The sequence below is a fragment of the Sinohyriopsis cumingii genome, chromosome 1, assembly GCF_028554795.1.
Source record: "Sinohyriopsis cumingii isolate HCF-2022 chromosome 1, ASM2855479v2, whole genome shotgun sequence".
In the NCBI taxonomy this organism is placed as follows: domain Eukaryota; kingdom Metazoa; phylum Mollusca; class Bivalvia; order Unionida; family Unionidae; genus Sinohyriopsis; species Sinohyriopsis cumingii.
The window spans coordinates 161,103,570-161,127,271 of NC_142961.1; the positions used below are offsets into that span (position 1 = coordinate 161,103,570).

Consider the following 23,702-nt stretch of genomic DNA (forward strand, 5'->3'; position numbering starts at 1 on the left):
ACTTCCTCGTCGTATGTTTTGTGAGTGCATCCAACAAAATTCCTTTCTACAGGATTTGTTGCATCGATTTACTGAGCCGATCATCAACCATCTGCATTGGGACATTGTATATATATATATAATTTTCTTTATTTAAATATTTGTTTTAGTTATATGAACGAGTTTGAGAGATTATCCCAAACTAGGCCTGTTAAGTATAAATTCAACCTTGACAGATTATCTTCTGACTTGCCAGTACGAGATCTGGTTGATCCGAAAAATAAAAGTTTGATCTCGAAAATTCATGACGCTAAGAAAGAATTTTACACGGATGGTGCATCTCATACATGGTCAACGTTCAAGATTATACGCGCTGACTCCGTCAAGGACACTGACTTTGTCACGGACGCTACAATGAATGACAAGCGAGCGGCAACTATCATTAACTACATCGCTGAATACGAGGGCAATCAAACATATTTCTTCAGAGTAAAATTTATTGTATTAACAGAAACAGATAGTTGGATTATCCGTGACAAATATGATCCTGTCCTTGGCAATAATAAAACTATCATATTAAGTAAAAATTCCAGACCGGGTCTATTGACTGGTATTGATAAACCGTATTATGAACGAGCATATCCTGTAACAGCGGTTATTTATGGAATTTATGAGATAAATAAAAAACCTAACGTTGATAAACTAGCGCCGATGAAATTATCATCCTTGACCTTGTCAAGGCTAAATTGTGTAGCTGAACGAGTAATAGAACACTTTACAAACGCGATGCGTGGAAATGGATTAACTGATTTAAGGCGTGAAAAAATAAACTCGTGGGCTGATTCAGTTAGGGATACCGGTGCTACAATAAAAGATGTTGCTGAGTTAGGAAAAATATTAAAATTTCCAATAACTGTGGCGACAATAACGGGAGAAGTACTGTACCAGTCGAAATATAAATCGAAAGGAGCTCCAATAAATATTATCGATCATAACGCACACGCATGGACTAACGCAGTAACAATATTTCCACGTGATCGAACTGTTAGATTTTATCCCACAGAATTATCTGTGGCAGATAATTCTGTGGCAGATATGAGTATGTTTGATTTTATCAACGAAATAAGTAAAACCGATCCTGTATCGGTATGGTTATTCAAAAGTAATGAGGAGGGTGAATTTGATCAGTTTGTCAAACCGAACGGTGAAATATATCGCACAGAATCCCTCCATGACGAGATGAAAAATCTTGCGACGTTTTTACAGTGCAAGCACGTGGAAAATACTGACAAATTACTAACTAATTGTTTTACCGTTCCATCTGTTGCGGCTCATTTCGCCAGAGAACGAAATTTATGGAAACCAACACGATTTGATTTACTCGAGGACGTACGCGCAAGTTGCGTCGAATATGGACATGGCGGATTATGGAATACCAAATATAATTACAATGATGTTATTTCGGTTGATATGGTTGCATATTATCCAGGAAGTTTTCTGGGATACGGAGATTGTTCTACGTACTTTGAAAGATTTGGTCACCCTACAAACGAGATGACGCGAGTGGCAATTAATGGACCATTACCTGATTTTGATCTGACTGGATTCGCCTGTATTGAGTCGTTCGAGTTTAACGAAAATCTTCACAAGATTTGTTATGTTTGGTTTGGTAGACATTTTTGTGAAAAACGTTGGACACCTATAGTTCTGTTGCGATATATGCTAGATTGTGCGATACTGACATCGTTGGTGGTCAGTGAGGCAATTATATCATATCATGCACAGACCAAAGTTTGGTTGCCCATGTCAGATTCTGAAGTTATTAGCGAGTTTAAGGACGATATTCCTAATAAACTCAAAACCGCAAAAGATCTCGGTAGAAAAATTATAGGTAAATTTACTCAAGGTGGTGCATATGATTATAAAAGACATCACGCACGATTAATTTTAGATGATGCCGAGTACGATTTTATAATCGCTGATACAACGGCGAAAAATACATTTGTAAATCGAGAGAGTGTTTATTTATCCGACGGAACAAAATTAGGTACGATCGTTAGTTACATAAATGACGTATCCCCGCAATATACTCATCTAAGATCTTCCATGTTGGCTTATGTTTCCATAAATTTATTATCGATGATTAATAGATTTCCCAAGACCGCAGTCAGAGTCGCAACGGACTCGTTTTATATTTCAAGTAAATATTTAGAACCTGTTATGAAATTTACAAGTAATGATGAACGATGGGGTTCGTGGAGAATAAAAAAGGAACTATTACACAATTACACAGAATCAGCAGATGTTCCAGTGAGAGATGTTTATCGTGAGGGTAATAAAATATCAGAAATGTCGAAGGCACCATCGTTGAGTGATCCAATAACCAGATATAAGACAGTATATCTCAATGGACCTGGTGGATGCGGCAAAACGACTCGAGCGATTAATGTTTTTAGAAATTCAGATATAATCGTGCTGACACCCACACATAGACTTGCACGTGAGATGAAACAGCGGCAAGTACAATCGTGTACGTATCATAGTTTCTTTCGATGGCGCGGGGATACATGGACTCCTGAACGAATGGGAGAAAAATATATACCTAAAATAATTATTTGGGACGAGATATGCACGGTGTCATTAGATACATTAAAAATGTTTCTTGATTGGTTGTTGACGAAAAATACCGCTATAATAATGTGTGGCGATCATGGTCAACCGCCGCCCTTTGTTGGACCATCTCCACATGATTGGTTAAAAAATTTCGTTAATTATTACGAAGAAATAGATGATGATCATAGAGCTCTTGATGCAAATTTGAAGGAGTTTAAAAAATTAATCAGATTACAATCAAACAAAATTCAGTGTGAAATAATACGTGGAGTGATCTCAGAGACATCAATGAGTGATTTTTTGAACTCATGGAGACCCACCGATTTGATCGTAGCAAGTAGAAAAATAATCAGAGACGCTTTACAACAACAGTTATTTCAACTACATAAAGAACAATATTCAGAACTACCCGTACCGTTGTGTTATAGACCATCAGATACACGAAAACAGAATATTAATGTTGATATTCCAGGACCCTTGACAGAGTCAAGGAAGCAAAATCTCGTATTAAATGATATTGTCGCCGTTGATATCAGTGTGGTCGAAGATGCATTACGCGCTGACAAATCTCCATGGGTGTTGGGATACGCTATGACGATCCACTCGTCTCAGGGATTAACTATTTCTGATACACGAGTCTGGATTATAGACGATCGCATCGAGTGGTCAAATTTAGTTTATTTAGCGGTATCGAGGGTCAGAAATATATCTCAATTACGTAGAATTATAATTCCTGAAATCGTTGATAAATTTAACATCATCGATGATGATATAATAAGAAAAAAATTAATCGGATACAAACAATCTGACAAAAAAAATAAACGTGACTTTGATCTTGATGTTGAATTTATTATTGAGTTAAAACAGCAGCAGAACAATCATTGCATCAGTTGTAATTGTATAATGTTATGGCGATATTCGAGTAATGATTCAAGACAATTTACCGTAGATAGAAAAGATAATAGTCGCGGTCATACACGAGAAAATACCATGTTAACCTGTCTTGAGTGTAATCGACGTCGGGGTGCAGGCACCCTTGGCGCTAGCGCCTTGGGCGCTAGTTAAGTGATCGAAATCACCGAAGTGATCGCGGCGGTAGTTGTGTATCCGCGGGAATTATTTGTAGTTGTTCACGTGTAAATCCACGTTGAGGAGCAGCAGAATCTAATCTGTAGATTGCAGGTCTGGAAACGCCTACATTTCTTCCAGTGGATCTTGTCACGGTAGATATTTTGTGTGTGGTAACACTCCAAATAGGATCAGTCGCTCTCGCGCTACCACCTTCAAGTTCACCAGGCTCATATAAATATCTGACTGTAACATCACCTAATATTTTTTGTTTTCCAGCATCTTTCCGTTGTGTTGGTATATTTTTTTTTGTGACCGCGCTAATGGGTTTCATGTTGGTTGTTCGTGTGATCTCATTATTTAATGCAGCTATCACGTTTGGTAATCTTGCAACCCATTCACGAGATCTTTTATCCTGAATAAATTCCCTCGCGTATTGATATCCAAATAACCGTTCAGCAAGTGTTCGATTAAATCGCTCAACAATTGCCTGATCACGGTGAATTGCAGTATGACCTCGTCGTATTTTGGTATTATGTTGTTTCATCAGCGATGATACTGGACCAAGAAATTCCTTACCAGGATCAACCTGTAGTAGCTGTGGCCATCGTAGACCACCTTGTGGTCCAAGTCCTCGTTGATAAATTCGTTCAAACGCATCGGCTACTTCAGATGATGTTTTCGCTGATAGCGGCTCTGCTTCTTTATATCTACTTGCAACATCAACTACGGTTAGCGCGTACTTGTACGTTTTTCCACGCACAGTATCATGCGGTAAAAACAGAATATCAGCTTGATGAACTTCATTAGGAACACTGACATCGAAATACGCGTACTGAATTTGTTTAGGACGTGGTAGATAAATTTGCCATATTGCTTGTTTAGATAACCACGTTTTAGCAGTAGAATGTTTAACCGATGCTGCATCAGCAAGTTTATCAATTGCTGCTTTGCCTCTCCAGTATCCTCTCGGTGAATAATAAATTGATTCCATTATTAATTACCAGCCCCAATCGCTAATTTACCTTTCATCGAGGATCTTACTAACCAATTAGCTAATGATTCTCTAATATTTTTATTTTTTATAGAATTTAATGAATGAATTAATTTTACATCTGCAATATGCCTATCTTGTAGATTTTTACTTTTATAAGCTACATCATGAACATGACAAGCTCGATCAATAGCGTTTATTGGTTCCTCGCCTGGTTTTGGTTGATCTTGATTATCGAGCCTGATATCAAGTCGAGTACCAGGACCGCAATAATTATATCCTGGTAGATGTTTTTCTCCGCTGTATTTAGCCCATGGAGCACCTGGAAACTTTGACATCAAATTAGCAATATCACCCCCCCCCCCCGCTTATTAGGTAAAAATGAAAATTTCTTTCTACCGCATATAGAACATTTTCCACCGTACGCTATTTTTTTGTTTTTTGTTATAACTGTAGCTAAATCAATAGTTGGAGTTTTAACTCTACAGCGTAAACAATATAAATTCATGTTATAATATATATGGATATAATTGATTTCTCAGCAACTCGGCAGCGAGAGCCAGTTAAGCATCATCCTGCGCTACCGAACTCCATCAGAATGATTATCATAGGACCATCTGGATCGGGTAAGACGCAATTATTACTTAATCTGATAATGAGATGGTTGAAATGGGATAAGTTGTATTTAGTAGCACCATCCGTTGATGATCAACGATGTTATGATGTACTTAAAGATTTCAATGAAAACGCACGATTACTGGATGAAGATACTGATGTTATAGAGTTTATAACCGATATTGATGAAGCACCATCCGTAGATTCCATAGACGGATTTATTAATAATTTAGTTGTATACGACGATGTGATGCTAGATAAACAATCAAATCCAGCCAGAATATTTTCCCGAGGGAGACATAAAAATACAGACGTGATCTATGTTACTCAACGATATACACAAATACCAAAAGTGATCAGAGACAACTGCAACATTTTAGTTGTGTTTAATGGCGTAGACACACACACGTTGCGAAATATTCATCAAACATGGTGTGGTGGTGACATGGATATAATTAAATTCAAAAATTTCTTCTCACGAGCGCAAGCTACCCCGCATGGATTTATAACAATAAATTTACATGATCCAAGAACAAGATATCGTGTGGGTATTGATAAAATATTTGGGTAACAGGGGGAGCAGCAGAGAGGGTACCTACCAACGTTGGTCGTCAAAAAAATAAACAAGAAATAAATAAACACGTAGAGTACTTTATTTTTTCAGCTACTATTTCAAACTGAGGTTTTATTAGCACAATCGGTCATTGCAAAAATAAACATCTCAAGGAAAGTTCATTTGTAAAATCTGGACCTTTCTACGAGATGATTTATTTGTTTGTTTTATTTATTTTGTCGGAATTCTATGGTCTGTTCACCCTCTCTGCTGCTTCCCCTGATGTCTACATATAACTGACCGGCTTTTAAAAAAAAAAACATCAGAACTTGTGAAGTTTGCTTAATATGGATGATTTTCTTCCGAGTATTTTTTGTTAATGGCGAATTCACGAAGGCGGTGGCAGTTCGGCAGTGTTACGGTGCTTAGCTAAAAGTTTTAAAAGTTACAGATCTTCAACTGCAAATCATATCCTATATATGACTCAGGTTTCTTGATTGATATAATGTGAGTTTCTGTCTTGACGGTCGTCACAAGTGAAACACGGCGTTTCGTGCGAACTATTGAAAATGCGAGTGGGGAGAGAGAGAGTGAAAGAGTTAATCAGCGACTCTCCAGCCCAACTCTGAAAACCACATTAAAAAAATTGAAGAAAGATTAATTACCCATTTTTATCGAATATATTTCAATAGTAGTTCACTGGAAAAAGAACTTGAAATTGAAATAAAATGCATGCGGTTTGTTTAAATTATAATGGATATAAACATCAATGATATCTAAGGAAATAAACTTCCCTGATACCATTCTCGCTATTAATTGTGTTGCACACACACATTTACGTTGTATACTTATATCGGTTGGAACGTGGATGATCGAAGGTTATTGTATATCGCACACCAGTCCAACCTGATTACATGAGTAAAAAAAATCGCTGGTACGGGTATTACAGATTAGCAGATGATCCCGTTTTGAAGTGCCATTGTGTTATGTTAGGTCAAGGACACGCCGATTGCACGTTAGTTTCACACTACCTTACATGAATCATATCCGGAGCGTCGCTTGAAGGCTTGATACGGTAGTTGTTGTTGTTGTTGTCGGGTTTAACGCCATTTTCAGCACACGATGTGCTAGACATTGCGGCCAATATTAATGGTGGAGGAAGAATCCGGGAAAACCTCGGAAAGAACCACCGACCCACGAGAAGCTACTGGCAAGCTTTCTCACATACCCACATAGGCCGAACCCGAGACTCGAACCCACGCAGACAGAGGTGAGATGGCAGTGATCCATAACGGTGAGCGCTTCAGACCACTCGGCCACTCGGGGCCCCTCCAAAATTAGTGGTTTCATTATTGTCATGAAACTGCGTTAACTCATTTAGTAGGGCGTAGGATTTGTAAACCAAAGGTTTAAAGACATTTTTTCCCCATTTATTTTCTTTTAATTCTGGACATTATCGACAAGTTTCCTTCCGTCCGTCTGGTTCCAATTGTTAGTAATTTAATTTATATAATAATTTCTCCTGTTCTTATAAGTGAATCTGAATTAGATTTGGTTCACAATTTTATAAACGGACGGGGGAAGGGTGCGCAAAACAGTACTTGAAATATATGGTTTTAAAAATATCCGAGGTCAAGGGTACATGGGGCAGATGTTTACATTTAGGTCAAGGGAGGTCAGTTGTTAAATGTTTTGAGCAGAATAACGTGTTTCCGTCGATTAATCGTTATCAGAAATTGTGATTTGTTTGTCTGTGTATTTCGGACTTGGAACATCTCGGGGAATTTGGAGGTCAGACGGTCAAAAGTATTTTGTTTATCGGAAAACGGTTTCGATATATATATATATATATATATATATATATATATATATATATATATATATATATATATATATATATATATACATACACACACACACACACACACACACACACACACTCAGCATTGTCGGCTCGCAGTCCTCAGCCGTTCGTATATTCAGTTGCTCGTTTAATTTGCATACATACAGTAAAATCTATTTCGTTCCATACAAAAGACACATACATCCTGTTTTGTACATGTACTGCAAAGAAAAAATACTTTAAGTCGGGAATGTGCCATTGTTATTCGAGGTTATTCGGTTCTGTTTATACAATGCCAGCATTATAGCGATCCGTTAAAAGATGCAGTTGTTGTATACACACGCGACCTAGGGGCAAATAATTGCCTTTAACAAGGAATAACATCATGTAGATCCTATTCAATTTCATCTATTGGTGGGACATGTTTAAATACCTGTCTTTAATTTTTCTTAATTATCAGCACTATTAGTCACTATCAGCGGTATTAGTCATTACTGGTGCTATTAGTCCGTATGTATGTATGTATGCATGCATACATGTATGTATGTATGTATGTATGTATGTTAAAAGGCCTATCAGGACAGTCCTAGCAATTTGGTTTTCATAGTCAGCAAGCCTGATGAAAACAACCGAAAATATTATTTACTCTCGTGATAAAAAAAAAAAAATTAAAAAAACTAAACTCTGTACTCTGAGAGACACCATCGGTTGCTTGAAGTTGTATGCATGTGGGTTCACGACATTTTGGCGGTTTGGAAACTTCGTCAGATTTTAAAGTAAGACAATAAGTCTGATATTAGCGAAAGATAAAAGACTGATTTTTTAAAAATATCTGTATAACCCCGTTTTAGATATTGATAAATTTATGTTTGATGGGAGGTCAGAGCTCGTTCAAACACATCATTAGCGCTTTACATCTTAGAGTTGTCTTCTCGTTATGAAAATGATCTTTGTTTAATACCCACCCAGCACATTGCGGGCTAGAATGTGGCGGTAAAGCTAGATGGCTAATGAAAATTGCCTAATCCCCAAGCAGTCACAAGGTCAATTTGCTGACGTCCAGAAGGGCTTTAATATTATTTGGTATTTTGGTGAAATAGTTTTGTGGGTTTTTGAAAGAGATTCAACGTTTTACTGATAAAACTCTGGCAGAATACGCACCCCGTGGTCCATTTTGTCTTCTTGTCCCCGACAGAACCTAACTCGATAAAGAATATAGCAGAACTGATAAGACAAATATGGAGAATTCATGAAAAGAACCAAAATTTTCAGAATTAGCTTTACCCAGAAGTTACCAAGTTTATTTTCCTTCCAATTAAAATACATTTAGTCGTTTGAAAGCATTCCCTTTATTCTTTTAGGGAGCCTCGGTTTTTGTTTGGTTGGTTGGTTTTGTGGGTTTTAACGCTATTTTTTCAGGACATGATAGGCTATAGATGATGGCCAGTATATTTGATGGAGGAAGACCCCGGGAAGAACCACCGACATACGGGAAGCTACTGGTAAGCTTTCTGACATTCCACGTTAGTCGAGCGGAGACTCAAACTCGGGTCGACAAATGTAAGATGTATGAGTCATCTGTAAAGGCGATTGCCCAGGTCCCCGCTCAGCGTCCTACTCGTGATCCAAGGATCGCAGTCGGCTGCCTCTGTTTGTCTTAGGGAAAGTCTTTTTGTTACCATTTTATATTGGCATGATGTAGTCAGTAATGTGCTTCGCGTGCAGTTAAAACCAACAAAACAAAAACATTTATTGTGTTGGCACGTGCTTCACGAGCAGTTAAACCAACAACCACCACCCCACTTATTGTGTTGCCACCGATGTAAATCTATATCGAGTATGGTCTAGAAAATTAGATACACGTTGCAAGCCCCTAAATAGGTTCTGCTTTGGCGGGTAGTGTTTTTCTGATGATTGACCATCTTTGGTCCAAGCAACAGAATAATACATATTTAAATACCCAAAGAAACAGTAATCCAATTGGTATATATTTCATATCACTGTCCACTGAAAGGGAAATATTTACACATATTTTAGACGCTTGGAAATGAAACGAATCCACGCAAAGGTATCTTTGGTTTTGCAAAACTTCGTGCGATCTAGCCCAGGTCCATACGCAAAGCAGGAGCCTTACTCCAGCATAACTTAAACGAAAGCTCATGTGAAATCTCTCTCTCTCTCTCTCTCTCTCTCTCTCTCTGTGTGTGAAGAAAAGCTTGTACTTGTTGAGATAAATTGGTTTATATACTTAATTTAGTATCATTATATATGTATAAAGAGTTCATTTTATGCCTGGAACCTCGTGTTTGGCTTACAAGTGACCTCCATGAGTTAATTACAAATGACGCGAGTGTATACCATGTTTTAGTAACATTCTTAGCGTATCTAAATGCTAGCCATGCAGAAAACGGCTTTAGCTTGCCATTAAAAGAGAATTCCAGATGCTTCGAGTTTGGTAAATCGAATATATATATATATATATATATATATATATATATATATATATATATATATATATATATATATATGACTAAAAGCTGTGAATCTGATATCCTTTATGGTTACAACAGCGGTCATGTTGAAACTATTTTTTATCACTACTCCTCCTGAATGGATTGTCATATCGACATGGTTTTTTTTACTAAACAACTTCTTAAGATGTCCAGTTGATTCTTATGGTGCCATTCAGGCATGCAGTATGCTTGCCACATTGACCATCTTGAAAATATTTTTATTACTATTTATCTAGATGGCTACGTTGTACTTTCACCAAAAGACTTCTTATGCTGTCTGGTTGCTACTAAATAGAATTGGTGCCAACCTGATATCTAATATGGCCACCAGGACATGATTCTGGAAGATGTTATTATCGTTTTTCATCTAAAAAGTACAATATATTATTCAGGGGTTTCCACCAAGAGACTTCTTACGATGTGTAGTTGGACTGAAATGAAATTGTTGCCATGTTGACATCCATTATGGCCACCACAGCAGCCACTTTGAAAATCTTGTATCGCTCAAAAATGGTTTCATCACTCCGCAGTTAAACGGAGAAATTCAAAGAAATTATTTTCAGCCAATAGAGCATCATTCCCCTTGATGGACTCTTGTTTCTGAAAAGATTCTTCGTTGATTTACAATCGGTTATCATTCCGAATCGATTTAGCTTGGAGTGTTTTTAAAACTATGCAGTCCAAATAAGGCCGCTTTCCAATGATTTAACGATAGATGTTGAATTTGTTCCATGTTGTCAGGCAGTTGTTTGCCGTATTCTGATGGACTATAGGCAAATTACTGATATTGACGCTATGTTTCATGCACATACGCGGTAAATCCTTAATTATTTATTAGCTAAAGTATAAGCCTATTCCGAAGATGCTGGGAGGGGGGTGGGTTCTGGCTGGGAGGAGGTTGGGTTCTGGCAGTTGCGATACTTCTGCTGGATATGCGGTGGCTAAGTGGTTAGCATGCTGGATTTGCCACCAGAACGTTGAGGGTTTGAGTCCTGTCCAGACCAGGTAGCGTCGACCGCAGTGGAGCTTCTCGGGGCAAAACACTTTGCTCCAATTGTCTCAGCACCTTTATGTGTTGCCGTACCGTTAAACGCCAATGAACGAATCAGTACTTTTGTTTTTGTCAGTAAATGAGTGAGTCAGTACTTTAGTTTTTATATCAGCCGAAGTTTAAAATGATTGTTCACATAATTTTTTTAAGTACAGTATTTAATAAAGTTGCTTGTTCAGATCCATTAAAAAGACTTGAGATTAAAGAAGTCGAAAGTCATATCACATATAGCCTTAAAGCAAATGCCAAAAACTAATATCGCACAAACATGTCATATGCTAATACGTATGGGTGATTTAGCAGGCAACGCTATGGGGGAAATACTGATTCATATCTATCCCATCGAAAAACATTTTGGTTGCAAATACAGTATTGATTCATTCTATTTCTGTTCAAGTATAGTCATAGGTGGATGTCCCGTATGTATCTATATAAATATCCTGGTCCGCCATTGCATAATTTGCCTGCAGATCAGCATGTATGCTGCTTGTTCTTTTGATTAATCATAAGACACGTCATAGACTCTGATCTGCCAGTACATTGTATGGCTGCAGATTCGATTCTGCGTAGTTTACGGATGGATCCAATTAGCACGCGAGTATATATGGTAGATTTGTCAGAATAATGATTATTTCTGATTAGGATTATGTAAGCTTCCAACAAAATAATACCTAATTGGCCTTCGTCACGAGTTAGCGTTTTTCAGTCTTTCAATGGCCGAAATTTAATTTCTACATACCAAAGAAAGCGTACAGGGTACGGACTTTGGCGAGAAGGCAGAGCTGTGCTGTGAGTATAATTACAATATATTGGCAAAACTAAATGTAGTTTACGTCTTAAAGGGAATCTTACTATCAGTTTGGTTGGATCTACATAAATGCATAATGAATAATGCATACATTCCAGTTTCATCTGTAAACATAACATAAAACAATAACGATAAAGAATATATAAACAACTTGATGCACGAAATGCAACGAAGAATTTTGTACCAGAAAGCGAAACCGGATTCCTATTTTCATGTGTTTGGGCAAATGTTTGACTGCGATTTATCTTTTCCTTTGGGATTAATAATCATGAGATATATGGATTATTTTAGCTTACTGCTGCGTACAAGCGCAACTGGCTTCAAATGTCACGTGTAAATCCAGCATTGTAAAACAGATTGCATATTTAAATCGCATGCATTTAACCATCTGAAATGAACCTGTTAATGTTTCATCAACGGTTAGGTCACGATTGCTGTATTCATATATCAGGTTGTAGAAGTTAAGTTGGTGTAAGGGGCCGACCATTTAATTTTCGGGGTTGGGGTTGGGTTGTGTGCTGGACTTGGGATTTTCTTTCGAACTAGGTTACTGTGCTTTCTTTCACTTAAAAATAATTTTCTTTTGAACTAATGGATATATTAATTCTTTTTCAAGCTGTTTTGGGGACAGACATTTTGTTTAAAAAATATCACAGCCCCCCCCCCCACCAAAAATAATGTATTAAATGGTCGATCCCGAACGTCTTAAGCCACTAACAATACAATTCTTGCGACTGCGACCCAGGGTGGCCGAATGGTCTAGAGCAGGGGTCTTAAACATGAGGCCCGTTTTATCCTGTGGTCCGCAAAATGATTGGCGTTACAAGGTGTCATGAGAGATAACAAAGGTGGTGCGGCCCTTGGGCCATCGAAAATGCCAATCATGCGGCCCTCGGGTGGTTTAAGTTTGAGACCCCTGGTCAAAAGAACTCTCCTATACAGATCGCTCAAACGTCTCACCTTGGACCGCGCCAGTTAAGTTTCGGCTGGATCATCATGGGGTATGCCAGAAAGGTTTGTAGTAGCCTCCCGTGTGTCGGTGGTCCTTTCTAGGTTCTTCCTGTACGAAATACACTGGCCACGATCACACGCTGAAAAATCTTTCAACTGGACAAAAGAAAACATAAAAAACAATTATTTTGGTTAATAGCAGCAAAACATGCAGATGTAACTAACATATTCGTACGTAATACTAAGCCTTCAGTGAACTAAAAAATTCGATTTCTCCACTGAAACATACGTTCGATTGTACCTTTTTGCGGCGATTCTTTCTTTTCTGTATGATCTCTTCACACATGTAGTCACGATTATGCAAGTTTCTGGAGATGTTTCTCATATTAACGACAAACAAAAAAATCAGATCCCCGTTGTCCTACTTGAAGTAGGACAGTGGGAATATAATTTTAATCAGATTGACTGGTATAGTTTGTCTAGCCAGTAAAGCAGTGGTGTCCACCTGCATCAGTTTGAATATGGACAACTTGTAATATATGGGTAATTTTAAACTTGAGTGTCCAATGAAAGCATACAAATTGTACATGTATTTTCCCCACATTATGTGAATATCTTTGGCTGAATTATTTTAAGTCCATTTTTTAAAATTCTTTCAGTGACATTGCATATAAGGAACTGCCAGTACCAGCTTGGTTTGTTTGATACAGCAGGACAGGTAATTATAACTTAATTCTGTAATAATAGCTTGTTATAAATTGATGAAAAAGAAGAAAAAATAACCCGAATGCTTTCTAAATTGACGAGTCCCATTTTCTACTGATATGTTGATGTTTTTATTTAAAAAAATATTTTTGAGACGTTCTAAGTTGGAAAAATGTGTATGGAATGATACAATACGCTAAGAAGGGACATCACTTATTCAGATATACAAAAATGTACATGATCTTTTTAGTATTCTGTGTTGAAAAAGGATCTTTTATAACTTTTTATAGTTCCAACGTTGTCATTCACACTCATGTTTTGTTTTAAAGTACATTTAAAGGAGCACTACTTATACGAATCCTCATAAATTTTAATTTGAAACTGCTTTTTAATGTTTGATTCAAAAAGTAGAAAAAATTTAAAATTAAGATTGTGTTAAATGTGAATAAGGTTTGAAGAAAAAAAAAGCAATTAAAAACGGTCAGACTCCCACCTATATACTGGTAGGGGTTTCTTCATAAAAAAGATATGGTCACGTGACGAATCAACATGGTAATCCAAGGCTCAAATGATATGTCAGTCTGCGCCTTCGCGCCTCACTCTGCACCGTCGTCGCTAAGGAAGCGCCTATTCTGTCTGGAAATTTACTTCCAGTTATGGACATAATCTCTACGCCAACCAGCTCGGCGAACACGTATGTTTACATAGAGTCTAGCAAAATAGTTCCAAACACTTGTCCCCATTTGTTTTTTGTTGTCATGGTTTCCAAATATAAGTCTAATCATGTCTTGATTGGCATTGTAACCAAGTAAAATTCTTCGTAAAGGTGTTATCATGTGTTTTCAGAAAACGAAATATTGCCCGTGTTCATTGGAACACTTGTATTGTAAAATCTTTATTTTCGGTGTTGTGCAGTTTTTGCAAGTTGTCAAGCTCTTGAATTATGGTTTTTAAAAACTCCTTAAATTATAAAGTTTGCTTGCCGCTATGTGTCGGTTTTGTAAAAGACCGGAACTTGTGAAATTTGATGGCATTTAGGCCTCGTGATAACGCATGCTGCTGCAGATATGTTGCCAGTATTATTTTTACGGGAGTGGGTGGGATGTCCCACACTCACAACCGACCCGCAAGGCGTGTGTGTGTGTGGTGGGATGTCCCACACACACGCCTTGCGGGTCGGTTGTAAATAATGCCGAATGGCAGCTGATTGGTGGCAAAATTATTACAAAATATACGAATACCAAATTTAATACAAGCGATTATTGACTTTGTGTGACTTCTTTGACAATAAATGTAAAAGGTTTCTGCATACCTATTTCAAGTTGCTTAGCTGGTAAATAATCTCTGTTCCATATCTTTTCACTTTACAATGCTTTTTCAAAATGAAGATCATTTATTGGACCCCTTTACATTTGTCTGCACCTAAGTTTATTTACCCTGTCAGATCCTAGAATAAAGGCCTTTGAAACTACACCACTGTAGTGAGAAAATAAGAAGATATATATATATATATATATATATATATATATATATATATATATATATATATATATATATATATATATTCCGTATTGCATATGTATATAGGATGGGTTTTGATGTACTGACATTTTCTTACTACAGTGATATAGTTTCAGTGGCCCCCTTGTCAGACGTCTGTTTAAGTTGGCTTATTTTAAAAAAATTGCTTTGATACCTGAATCCAGTCTCACAATCAGCTTTCTGTTAAGGCAGAACCACTTCAATTGTGAACAGCCTGAATTGATTTAGTTACGGTTTTCACAATATAAATTCCATAAAATGGTTCCACAATTCACGCATGTTGTTTATAGGATGGTTCTATCCATTTATCAAATTTTTGTTTTTTGCAAGGACTAAACAACAAGACGCAAGATGTTTCAGTATCACAGTTTGCGTTGTGTTCGGTTAGCGTAAAAACCGTCCGATCAAACAATAATGTCCACATATATTACTGATTTAGATAATAGATATAAAGTAAGAAAAGAGCGCGATTTGATTAACCTTAGGTTTTAAAGAAATATTAAAAAATCGCGCTTTGGGTACGACAGATCGCGGAGAACGAAGAGGTATATTACGCGATCTTTACCCAGTTAGTTTTAAACAGATGTGACTTGCTCTCGGGAGCTGCGTTGAATAACGAAACCTTGTCAAAACTGTAGAATACTACAGCTATGCTCGTAATATTACAGTGTGCTGTTCAACCGAATAGTACTCACTCTGTTTTCAGTATATGATAACAACCATAAACGACGTTGCCTCGTGTTGTTGACAATATTCCATTTGCCGTTGTAGAATTTATTTTTCTTTTGTGGTTCTTTATACATAACAGTCGGGCTTGTCTGTGCATGCGGTGTGTCCGTCAGCAATATTGGTACAAAAGGATACCGAATTCGACCGATTGACGAAAACTAAATACTACCATACTTAACTTTTGAAAAGCGGCAGTTGTCATCAGAACATTCTGTTGAACGTAGTACTCATTGTGGACCCACGGAATACTACTAATGTGTTTGCATCACTCACTAGGCTTAATCTGCGCATATCGTTGAAAAGATGTAATGTTTATCGCATTTTGTTGTCTTGTTGATAGTCTAAGGATAGTCCGAGCAGCAGTATTTTTAACTTTTTAAAGTTTCTGTAGTATATACGAAGACGAACCAGACAGAAGTGAATTACAATAGTCCAGTCTTGAAAGTACTAAGGAACATACAAGTGTTTTAGTGGCATCGACTGAAAGAAAATTGCGAATGAAGCTGATGAGTGTCAGCTTCATATACGCAACCATGCATATGTTCATGACACGTTGGAGTAATGAGAGTACTGTCGAGAGTGGCAACTAGGTTTCGTACTGATTGTGTGAATTTAATGTTGCTATTGCTGGTACTTATTGTTTGAGGTAAAGGATGTGAATAAGGAAGTCTTTGCATATTGTTCAGGATGGTTTCATTTTTATCATCGTTAATCTGCAGCTTGTTACACGTCGTCCATGATTTCATAAAGAAAATACACCTTTCTACATGGTAGCCAAAACTTAAATTGGGCAATTAGATTTTTATATTTGAGTGTCATCAGCGTACGATTGGTGGACACCAATTGTCATAGAGGCTGAGTGAATAGAATGAAGAGATCGGGGCCGAGAACAGAGCCTTGTGGAACACAAAACATAGATCAACTGGTCGGGAATGTTTTCCATTTACGGACACAGTTTGCGTTCTGTTAATGAATAAATAGGACATGAACTATAGTGAATACCAAATAATAAGTAGGACATGAACTATTGTGAATACCAAATAATAAGTAGGACATGAACCATGGTGAATACCAAATAATAAGTAGAACATGAACTATTGTGAATACCAAATAATAAGTAGGACATGAACTATGGTGAATACCAAATAATAAGTAGAACATGAACTATTGTGAATACCAAATAATAAGTAGGACATGAACTATGGTGAATACCAAATAATAAGTAGGACATGAACTATGGTGAATACCAAATAATAAGTAGAACATGAACTATAGCGAATACCAAATACATAAATACATGCTGGCGATGGTGAAGTGATACATCAGTGTGGGTGTTTAGGATTTTTAACGTAGCTTTAACAATTTTTCGTTCATATCGCTACGATGTCTGCAGTGTTACAGTTTATAGTGATGCCTAGCACTGGGGCATCATGCCGCAGACATGAAGCATCATGTCCCACCCAGTCACATTATCCTGACAACAGGTCGACCAGTCCTAACACTAACCTCTTAATGCTGAGCGCCAAGCGAGGCAGGTGCTAGTATAAGTCTTTGGTATGACTCGGCGGGGGTTCGAACCCGTGATCTCCCGCATCCGAGGCGGACTACATCGTGGTCTGTTGTGTCAAATGCCGTAGACAAGTCAAGGAGGCTGATGTAATCTGTCCACTATACAAAAACAGAGATCGGGTTCTTAACTACACTCAGAAGGGCAGTTTCAGTTCTGTTGCGAGGGTGATTTGCAGACTGTATATTGCTATATGCAGACTGGACATTTCTATATGCGGACTGTACATTGCTGAAAAGATTATTTGAATTTAGACGATATACAAGTTGGGATAACACAAATTTTTCCTTGATTTTTTTTACATGACTTGGAAGTTAGAAACAGGACGGTAATTCTGTAGATTGTTATAGGCAAGCGGCGGTTTCTTAAACAGACTTTACATTGGCAGTTTTGACAAATGATGAGAAGCCCCGAGTGGCCGAGTGGTCTGAAGCGCTCACCGTTACGGATCACAGCCATCACACCTCTCTCTGCGTGGGTTCGAGTCTCGGGTTCGGCCAATGTGGGTATGTGAAAAAGCTTGCCAGTAGCTGACAAATGCTGTTAAAGGTTGCCGTTGATATTCTATATCGTAACTGTTTGGTGTGTGTGTGTGTGTGTGTGTGTGTGATTTAGATTTTTAACGTAGCTTTAACAATTTTTCAGTCATATCGCTACGATGTCTGCAGTGTAACAGTTTATAGTGATATCTAGCACTGGGGCATCATGCCGCAGACATGTAGCATGTCCCACCCAGTCACATTATCCTGACACCAGGCCGACCAGTCCTAACACTAACCTCTTAATGCTGAGCGCCAAGCGAGGCAGCTGTTAGTACCATTTTTGGAAGTCTTTGGTATGACTCGGCCGGGGATCGAACCCACGACCTTCCGCATCCGAGACGGACGCTCAAACCACTAGGCCACCGGAGCGGTTATTGGTGGACTAGTGGTCTAGGACGCTCGCCTTTGCAGATCACTCAAACATATCTGCTCTGTCCGCGTGAGTTCGAGTCTCAACTCAACCAACGTGGGTATGAGAAAGCCTGTCAGCGTCTTCCCATCGGTCAGTGGATCTTCCATTTTTCCTCCACCCAATACTGACTGCCATGTATATTAAATCATGTGCTGAAAATATGGCGTTTAACCCCGCAAACCAAACCACCCTATGATGCATAAAAAGGGTATATTATGACCTCGACAAACCGAACCATCCCAAGATACAGCAAAAAGAATACTACATCATTAGAAGTAGTGGTCAAAAAATACAGTTCAGGCGGGAAGAAGGGACATATTTTTATTGCAATTTTGAAACAGATCTTGAAAATATCTTTGAGTGCCCAGTTTTGTTTGAAACATGCCAGTCCTAAGCTGCACCATTAGTAAAAGTTAGCTTATAATAGGTCAAGTGTTTTATAGCACGGATAAAATTAAATTCTAAGCAGTTGTCAAATAAATTATGAAAACTAGGGTACAATTATCCAGTTTTTATATGTAACATTTAATAAATATTCATCCCATCATATACAAACAGTGCAAGTTTTATGTAGATATGTTTTGATAAATAGAAATTACAGTTCAGACAGAGATGTTGAACGCAGTTTTTAAACAAGTTTAATTCGACCTGGAAATAGGTCACATCAATCTAGCACTAGTAAGCCGCACACATCCATCCTTTTGTCCCAGTTTGATGGTAGTAGGTGAAAAGGTACGTAATGAGAGCCCAGATACAACTTTTATGCATTGTTTTGGTTTTCAGTAAATCACGGAGAATAGGCAGTGTCCCAGTTTTGGTGCACAACACAGGTTCATCCGTTGCGCAGGTTTAATGTTAATAAGTGAAGTAGTATGGGAGTCATAACATGGACAACGAAGAGACAGATGGACACATTATATCCCGTATATCGTCTGCTTGTTGCCATGAAAGTATAAAAGCAATTATTATAAACACGATGCAACTTTTGAATAATAGCTGTTATTCAAGAGTTGTCTCTTTTCCAGTAATGAAGTGATTTGTCTTAGGGTTAACGAAACATACTTAAAAAAAGGTATGAGAAGCCCACGTGATTATGAAATCGCTTACTTGGCTCACATGCATCTAAAATAAAAATAAAATAAAAACCAATGTGCAGACTAAAATAGGTTTAGTAGGGATTTTTTGTACCCGGGTTGCATTAAATTTGAGGACTGCCCATTTCAATGTCGTGGAATCGGATTTTTAAAAAATAAATTTCAGGGCTTTGATTTAAAGACGAAAAGAACTTATTATACAAATTATATTAGTTGAAAAATATTTTGAGTTGAAAGAAAAGAAACATTCTGGTTCGAAAGCAAATCCAAGTCCTCCCAGCCCCCTCCCCCAACCTTCTGTTAATATTATTTTTTATTAAAAATTCTTCTGTTGATGAAGTCTGACTTAAAATGCCATTGTAGTTTTAACAATACTGAAATAAGTTTTCACATGGTTGATGTATATTGACCAGAACATTCAAATGGAACATTTCCTAAAAGTTTCCCTGCATTAAATACTGTGGTTTTTGAGATGTCATAATTATGTTTCTTGCCTGGTTTTATTGAGATAACAGACACACATTTGTATATCATATCATAACAAATATTTCCTGAAGTTTTTAGATCTTTTTATATAATTGTATGTTTGGGAGATGTGCAAAGATTTGTCTCTGCCTGGTTAATATAGAAGGCTGAATGGTACTATGGAAACATTGAAAAACAAAATTTGCCTGAAAGTATTCCTAGCTGTTTTCTTACATGTCAAAATTTGTTGTTGATCTGGTTGTTATGGGAACTAAGTTTCTCTCACTCCCCAAGTTTATGCGGGACACGTGATAGATATATAAAGTGTGATATTGTATGTGTCATATCACTATGGAAACCCTAGTAGCTTGAATACTCCTTATATTCTTAGCCCATGTCGCGCATATCTTCATATTCGGAGTTCTTTGGTCTCTGTTATATTGAACTTAATGAAAGCTATTTTAAATTATAAATTTTACAAAACAGCATATGTGCACGCGCTTTCCTTTTAATGCAAATTGCACAACAGAGGCAGCTACGATATACGTGCTCAAAACACTAGCAAATCCAAATCCCTCGTCATTATCACATGGGTTGAGGTTAAAAGGTCAAATTCTACAGTATGAGGGTCTATGTGACACCAAAATATTCAAATGTGAAACAACCAAGAGGTTTTAAGTAAGAAGAAAAACACACTGCACATCATATGCCCATCAGGTAACATTGTGCCTGCTAGAGACCTTGACCTATGAGCTAGAAACTTATCACTTGATTGATAAGGTGTGAAGCTGGGTAAAATTTCTTCAAATTATCTGAAGTGGTTAAAATGTGAAAGCCTGGATAAATAAACATGCAAATGACTTCCCTTTGTATTGACCTTGACCTTGGGATCGGAGGTTATGACCGAATATGCGAGAGATTGTCAAGTTCAGATTTATAACAGGCTGAAATTTCATGAGAATATCTGTACTGGTTCAAATGTTATACTTGTGCATGGATAAATATCATTATTTTATATTTTCCATGGCAGTAAACTTAATTTGTAAGACTGAAGCTATACTTATGGTATATGGCATACCCTAGTTATGATGTATAACTGGTTAAAGTTTAATTCAGATATATATAGTAGTACCGAAGTTATCTTTACAATTTACTAATCACATAATTATATTTTCCCTTACCTTGCTATGAACTGAACCTTGTGGCAAGTGACCTGCCTATGGCATGTGTCATGAAATATACATGTTTCAGAGTATTGGTTGGACAAACAAATATTAACAGAAGGATGGATGGATAATGCATTAATATAATATGACCAATTTAAGATGGGTTTAATAAACTGCACATATATTCATAATTTAACTTGATATATTAGTGTTCATGCCTTGACCTTGAGAAATGACCTAGAACATGGTATGTAACACATTCTGTAATCTTTTTATATATAGATACATTCTTCCCAATATTTTAAAGAGCTTCAGAGCTACAATCTGGATACAAGAATTGAGTAACTTGACCTTCCTGTCCTTCAAACCTATTTATAGTTATTGGGCGGGGATCTAAACAGTTTCCAGGTTGTGACCCTGGAACAAGATCCCCACAGACCTTAACTTCCGGTGCAAGAGCCGAGAGTCTAACCCAAAAGTCCACTACATATATTATAGCCCTGGCTTCACGATGACACAAACCAACTTTCAGGTCTCCATCTACATTTGTTAAAATACTAAGATTTAAAAAACAGCTATCCACAGTCCTTTGTCCAACCCCAAGGCTCGTATTAAAATTTTAATATTGTTTGCATCTAAACTCCCCACCCCCAGTCGTAACCCAGAGTTTCAAGTTTGTATCTTTTGTGTGTATGAGATGCAATACGTTACTAATGATGGACCGACATACAGAAAGTCATAATTGCCCACCTGTTTTTAAAATGTTTTGTGGTTTAAAGTTTTTGTTAATTCTTTGGGATTTATTGACTGGTAATAATACAATTATGTAAAGATTTCAACTACTATCAATACTTGGAGAAAAATCTTTGATTGGTTGACAAAATACACATTCCATGAAACAGCTTATTTATGACATGAGAAACAAATTTGCATATACTTCAACCTAAGATGTAACTAATAAATACATACATTAATTATACTGACAAGACTTGTATTTTTATTTTCAGTACTAATTTTTTTCACAATTATAAACAGCATAAAATGTAGCTGAATTATTATATCCCGTCTCCTGTTATTTGATAGTCAAGTGGTATTCACATTTTTCATAATGTATAAATGGATTCTGATCTTACATCCAATGTATGTCGACATCTGTCATTCGAATCACTTCTGAGATATATGAAATAACGATTGATCGAGAAATTACAAATGATCTTGCTATGGCTTTTTGTTCTTCAAATTGTTCGTACTTTCTTGGTCAATCCTACAGTCAGTCCAGTCGCAGAAATAGCATAGGTGATCTGAATAGAGTGGATTTCTTTTTTCCGGAGACATTTCTCGCAAAACAAATGTCTTTTGTTTTTTTTTGGTTTCTTTTGTGTTGTAAATTACTACACCGACATACACTCGAGGCAGGTTTTTATCTCGCAGAAATAGCCGGGGTAGTTCCAAATAGACCGTACAAGGGATGGTTGTAAGGCACACGCATATTGAACGGAAAAAGAAAAAACCCGCAAATAACAACAACTGCAACATTGCAGATTATTATTATTATTATTATTATTATTATTATTATTATTATTAACTCAAGTTTAGTAATTAAAAACAAATCTTATAAAGCTATTGTGTGGAGCTGTGTTGATCGCGTGGTATTTGTAATAAGTTTTTCAGAGTAATAGGTATTCAGCTTCTTTTAAAGGTGGGAAGAAGAAAATTTGATAGTTACGTTTACACTCACGTTCACAAAAATTAGTTTATTATCGCGATTAGCCAGTCTTTTGTCCAGTGGTTTTACCATTTAATATCTAGTAATGACTGACTACCTATCAATGGTTTCTGTAACCATGAAATAATTCCTAAACTTCTAAACTCAGTGTTCCATAATCTATTTAGTTATTTTATAAATTTTTTTTTTTTTTTTTTTTTTTTTTTTTTTTTTTTTTTTTTTTTTTTGTAATAAATCAGCCTCGTCCATTCTCATTCAGTATTTTCTCAATCTCGGCTAGCTGTGTAACTGTGTTGCATACATTACACGCGGAATCTTGCAGTGTACTGTCATGGGACGTGCGCATGAGTTCATTATGTTGGAAACTTTTAAAGTAAATAGCGGCTGTCAGTACGACCGTAAAACCCATCATCGTTCTGTCGTGGTATGAAAAGTTGACCCTTAACTGACCTAATAGCTTTGATCATGGCAAAGAAAAGAAAACAAACATGTTATATTCTTAACTTTTATTTGTATTGTCTGGTGATACCAGCTGAATCAAAGCCAAATGCCGTGTGTACTCGCTTATAAAACGAGTCCAACTGCAAACTTTTCAGACCTAGGTATGCTTTTGCATAACGCGCCTGCAGATCTGGTTCAGTGCAGTTTGTTAGGAGTAATCGGTAGAACAAACAGCATAAACCTGAACTGCAGGCAGATTATGCTACGGCAGATCAGGATATTTGTTGTTTGCATGATCACTCGATGTATAAGCGAGTACAGACGG

At 37.0% G+C, this 23,702-nt stretch overlaps 1 protein-coding gene across 1 annotated transcript in view; it reads left to right on the forward strand.

Annotated features, from left to right (window-relative positions):
• LOC149808250 (cdc42 homolog) overlaps nucleotides 1–23,702 on the forward strand; it is a 55,188-nt gene that overhangs the window by 16,714 nt on the left and 14,772 nt on the right. The window contains exon 2 of the mRNA XM_089975460.1: nucleotides 13,648–13,706. Coding sequence (XP_089831586.1) covers nucleotides 13,648–13,706 — 59 coding nt within the window. The remainder of the gene's footprint in view (nucleotides 1–13,647; nucleotides 13,707–23,702) is intronic.